Here is a 5,819-nt window from a genome sequence, read left to right on the forward strand (position 1 = left end):
CAAAATTTGTGGTAGTTTCTTTTTAACTCTGGTCTTAGTTTCTTGTAATTAGCCATGCCCTAGGGCCTCGGGTGAAGAGAGGATTTCCCACAGGGGTAAGAAGTCTTCCAAGCAGGGCAGGCTGTGTAACCTTGTATGGAAAAACTGGGGCTAGCATATCCAAACTCCTCCTCGTTGCATGATCAAGAGTAAGTTTGCGTACGTAGCCAAGAACTTGCAGTTTCCCAACACATGAAGGCATTTGACTTGGTACGTCTGTGTTACTGTTGGGTTACAAACATCTGGGGGTGGAAGGGAGGCTCCGTGGCCCTCAGGACAATATGCGGCAGTGGGCGGAGAGCTGGGTGAGGGATTTCAGGCAGCCGAGTCCTCATTCCTGTAGTAGGAGATGTAACAGATTCCTGGTTCACCCTGCTCAGTTGCAGTTATCGCCCTTGCTGCCTCTGCAGAGTCCCTCCTGGTATCACTCAGTGTCATCCAGCTAGGAACCAGCTGCAGTTTCTTAGCCCCGGGCTAATTATCTTCCTTTACTAGGTATTTTTATTTACGTAATGGTTTGCATTCCCGAATGATCTCACCCTGTTTTTTGCTTGTAGACCTTTGTGAGTCAGAGTAACAAGTTAACAGAAGGGCAAAAACACAGAAGCGTGAGACCTTTCCAGGATAATGAAGATGGGATGGAGCTCCAACCTATGGTGAGACTGGAATGTGAGATACGTATTTCTCTGCCAGCTAATGTGTTTGCCTTTACATCCCAGGAAGCATGGACGTAGGCTGTCTTGTATCTCCAGGTGTCGCACAGCAACCAATATGCTGTACCCAGTATCCCGTTTTTCCTTCTATTGCTTTCCCTCCTCAGGAAACCCTCTGCTGATGCGACATGGATGTGTTCTCATCCTTCTTCCCATTCCACAGCGTGCCCAGCAGAGGAAGAGAAGGATTGGACAAAGGCAAGGGGGTGGGAGATAAATATTATTCAGATAGTCCTGCACATGCCCACTGTAGCAAAGTCAGAAGAGTGGTCGCTGTTTGATTTCATGCTGGAGCTGCTGAGGTTCCAGAGCTGTAAGATCAGAGCTTAGAGGCCTTCCCTTTCCCCCCTCACCCCTTTTTTCTTTTTTTCTCTTTCTTTTCCATCAGTGTATATGTTTATTTACTCTGTTTTATGCTGGGGTAGAAAAGCTGAGGTGCCACACCCAGGCTTGGGAAAGTCCTGAGAGAAAATGCTCACTGACATCTGAAAAAAATATTGCAAATTGCCCAACCCGAGAAGCTGCACCAGCGAGTTCAGCATCGGGGCGGATTTTCCCCCAGCATGGGGGGGCCAGGCCAGGGCTGCCGAAGAGATTCTGCAGCAACAGCTATTCTGGCTCCTACGCTTGCTGGACACTGCTACTCGTGTCTTGTGCCCTCCGAGCTGCTGCTTACACGTCTGTGATTTTTCTTGGTCTGCTTTCAAGAGGTACCAGGCTCTAGTGAACTGTCACGCAATCTTGTGGGCGTTCTGCTAATAGGCAGAGCACTGCTGCAGTTTATTGCTACAGCGAGGGATAGTTGTACTTGGGGTTTTTTCATTGTTTGGGTCTGTTATTGCATTCTTCAGGAATTTTTTGCTGAGCCCAGAAACTGTGGGGATGTGGGGGATTATTCCCTGCAAGAGGATTGTGGATTTGAGACACAAGAGAACCTTAATTATTTTCCCTGTTTGCTCTTACAGCATTTAAATGCAGTAACAGGACTAGTGCTACACATTATTTGACTCCTTTTTTCTCTCTTTGTAGACTTGAATGTGAAGTGCACCAGGAAGTATGAAGGCAGACCAGCAATAGCAAAAACAGTCCTAGAAAAAAAGTAAAGGTTACCAATACCCCAGGAGAAAGTATTACTTCTCTAAATCTCTGTTGTACCTTCTGCACTGCTAAAATGACACACAATTTGTTTGTATGAATAAAGTATTTTGTGTGTCAGCACATCTGATTTTTATTAATATACTTGTTTTGATTGTCTGAAAGTTAATAAACAAACTCCTTGTAAATTTCTATGTTGTCAGAGTAAAAATACAAAGTCGACAAGATTGTTGAGCTGTCACTTTTAGCTTTTTGGTGTATCAGCTAATATGGGGCTTTTTCATGCTTCTCTGGGAACACTGGGCCAGTCATCCCTGGACCAGTAAATGCAGAAACATTTGCAGAGGCACTCTGAGATTACTGTTTCCTGATGTATTCTGTACATCTGAACAGCCAGTGCAACCAATTAAGGAACAGCACTGAGCTCATTGATGGAAATTACCATTGACAGAAATTCTCTGAGTCAAGATAATTACTGGTTTTGAGGTAAGTGTCTGTCTTTTAATTATGTTCTTTTGAGAATGGTTACAAGTTAGTATCATAAACTATCCACTGGCTCATCTCCAAATGGCAGATGAGGAATAGTCTTTTTTTAAAAATAAACTACTTTCCCTTTGCAATTGAAAAGACAGAGCACAGAAAAATTTGTATCTGGATTTAAAGCTTGACAAAGAAGTAGCAAATGAGCAGTAGCTGGACAGAAATGAGATTAAAGGATGTTATGAATAATACTTTATAGAAATGTTAGCAGGAACATGGATGTGAAACGAAATATTATGGAGGAATGTAGTACTCTAAGGCTCTAGTCAGCAGAGGGACATGGTAAGTGCAGACATCTTTAAAGAAAACAAGTTTGTCGGCATTTTCGTGTGAGCAGTTTTGAGGCTTGTTTAAACTTTGTGCCTGGACCCCGGTTACAATACACTCGCGTGGGCTCCACCTCACTCTGAGTATGAGGTAGTTTTAGATTTTACTCAGTGGCACATGATTTTATTCTCTTTGTTCAAAAGCTCCTTTTAACATTTTGTTTGAGGTGGGAAGATGACTTTGACCAGGGATTTTGGTAAAGTCCACATCAGCATAGGAAGTGGGACGTCACTGCAGGTAAGTGACTCCTAAGCTGCCATAATGAATCAATTGATAAACCCTTGATTAGTCACAGCTTGGAAGTGACATGCAGAAAAGCTCACTGACAGCCTGAATGACAAATCTGTTTCAGCCAAGTACTGTATCTGATCTCCCACTGTTGAGACTAGTTATTTGCTCAGGAATGCTAAGAAATACTTGCTTTTTATTCTTCATTTAATTAACTTTTGTCTATTTCAGTATGAGCCACTTGAAGAAGTTGAGGAATATGGGATAGATGACGGAGAAAGAAATAGATTAATTACTTTCTGTTTAGTAGGTGAAGCTGATCACCTACTGGCTGTGACTCGCTACCTCTCATTATTTAAAACTACGCTTGGGTGCTTACGGTGTTTGGTTTGGGGATGCTGTGGGAGCTGACAATCACACCAAGTAAGCAGTAGCTCTAACCATGAGAAAATGTGCTGATATGCTACTTGCAGAGGGGCAAAACTTTTCCTCTGCCACAGGTCCCACTAAGATTGCTTCCAAGCAGTGGTGTCTCCACAGTGTAAAAATTATGTTTACAAGTTTTTAAAGCATAGTAGGTTCACTTGGAAGTTAAAGAAATTCTTTTCTTGTTGCACACTGGGGTTTTTCCTGTTTGTATTTGATACTCGCACTGCATGTTTTGGCCCTTGACTCAGGAGCTCTCTGGTGGAAGAAAGGGAGGAAAATTTTTATGTAAGTATATCCTCATTTTCAGACAACCCCTAGATGATCTCCAGAGGTCCCTTCCAATCGCAATGATTCTGTGATTCCATTCATTGCCATTATGATGCAGCGTCATTGCCTTCACTGTAGCTCCCGAGTGGAGAAAGGACTCTGGACATACTGAAGATTTTGGTTTGCTTTTTAAAGAAGGAAGGTACCAAAATCCCAGTTAAGCTGTATTTGATTGCATTTCATTTAAGCACTGCTGTACTGCCCACAGTCCAGAAATTGCAACTGTGACAATATGTTTTGAGAATCACGTATATGTTTACAGAAGAGTTACAAATATATACCTTTTAATTAACTTTTGTACACAAAGGATAGCTTTATAGCTTTCAGGTGCAACTCAGGACCTCCCAGCCTTACATACATTCCGCTAGCAATTGTGTCAACAACCTCCAGCTGTAGCACTCCTGTGTGGCAGGGGTCGTCACCTGAGCGAAGAGGTGACCTACACCTACAGAAGCTGATGCTACTTAGTGCTCGTTTCTCATTGCTGTCCTCTCCTGCGGGATACTGTAGCCAGGCAAACTACAAAGCAGGTTGGAAGGCGGCAGCGGGGTTGGATGTAGGCACAGCTCATACAGATACAGAGCGAGTGCTAGTTCAGGTACTGGTGTTCTTGCCCAAGCCACTTCTGGCATTTCGGTGTCTGCCCTGCAAAGCAGCCCAACACTGTGCGGACTCTTCTTTCCTGCAGCTATGGAAGATTGGATTCAGAGGAATGAAAGGTACTTTTCTAATTATATTCCTTAAAAATAGGAGATGGGGACTACTGATGTCTGTACACCAGAAAATGGCTCGGTATCGCAGCTTATTGTTTGAAGCAAGGCACATTGCATTTGGTCTTCCTTGGTGTCTACTTCAAACTCTCACCTAATTCAGTTATGATTCCACTGGGTAACTCTGTGGATGAAAGAAAACAGGCATACTGAGAACAGTCCGTGTGTTGTTTCGTCTGTTGAAGTACATATATAATTAAACTGTGAGAGCAGTTTAAAGAACAGGTTTTGGGTTCAGAAGGAGCAGGAGGGCATGGTTCAGGCTTTCAAAAAGAAACCTTGCTTTCTCACAAACTACGAAAGCACAAAGATTTTGTTGTTGATCATAGCACTGCTTTTTAGCTTTCAATACAATAGTTCTAGACTGTTAAGTACTGTTATTTTGAAGGGGGAAATAGCATAGGTCAGGAAGAGTGGGTCTTAACAGATATCTTAGTAGTAATTCTCTTGCCTCAGATGCAAGGCTTGGACCAGTGACCTCCAGGGGTCCTTTCAAATTTAAATTCTGTGAAATAAATAAGCTTAAGACTTATTCAACAAATAGGTCAGCTGAAAGTCGGGCTACCACATAACACCCAAAGGTAACAGACAGTAATTGAGCAAAGCACAATTTCTAGCCTTCAGGGAAATATCCTTCACAAGTCTAGAACTTGCAAGTATAAAACATTTTATAGTGAATGTAAAATAAGCTTAATCTGCATCAAATACTTCCAAAATAGCTTTAATTTTTGTACAAAAGTTAGGATCGGCAACAGTGGCCTCCCTTAATAGCATGCTCTTTTTTTCTGTTAATAACAGCCCGGGTAAATTAGTACAGCCTGTCTGCGCTCCATAGTGAGGAAGAAAGCATTTTCCATTTAGCAATAAAGTTTTGCTGTTGGTAATGGAAGGCTCAGACTGCAGACCAGCAGGCACAAAGCCTGGGGTACCTCTTTACTTACTGTAAAAGCAAGGGTGTCGGAAATTCTCAAAGTGATGGTGTGAAGGGTACAGGCTGAAACAGACGCAGCATTAAGTATGTGCGGTTCCTCATTTGCCTTGAGAAAAGGGCAGGGATTTAGGGAACAGCTAAGGATCTCTGGTCATAACCTCACAGTCATGTCGAGGGGAAGTGACCTCTGCTGTAAAGGAGCTACGTTCCTTTCCTGTTAAGTCACTGTCACTCATTCCCAGGAGATTTTTACAAGGGTGTTAGATTAAATCCCATGGACAAGAAAGAACCCGAACTGCAACAGAGAGCAGTTCTACATTACCCTTAACAAAGGCAAAGGTGATGCTGATTTGGGAATAGTTTTTATGACACCTGATCTTTAAGAATGGTAGCATAACAAATGAGACAAGATCTTCCACA

The 5,819-nt window shown here is 42.7% G+C and overlaps 1 protein-coding gene across 3 annotated transcripts in view; it reads left to right on the forward strand.

The window, feature by feature from the left end:
* The window catches only part of SLC44A3 (solute carrier family 44 member 3), a 41,065-nt gene extending 39,026 nt beyond the window's left edge, over positions 1-2,039 (forward strand). For all 3 annotated transcript variants that reach the window (XM_080407490.1, XM_080407489.1, XM_080407491.1), the window contains 2 exons: positions 597-695; positions 1,782-2,039. In XM_080407490.1, the coding sequence (XP_080263616.1) occupies positions 597-695; positions 1,782-1,787 (105 nt within the window). In that variant the 3' untranslated portion in view covers positions 1,788-2,039. The remainder of the gene's footprint in view (positions 1-596; positions 696-1,781) is intronic.
* The last annotated feature ends 3,780 nt before the right edge of the window (positions 2,040-5,819 follow it).

This window comes from Falco punctatus, assembly GCF_963210335.1.
Source record: "Falco punctatus genome assembly, chromosome: 11".
Classification (NCBI taxonomy): Eukaryota; Metazoa; Chordata; class Aves; order Falconiformes; family Falconidae; genus Falco; species Falco punctatus.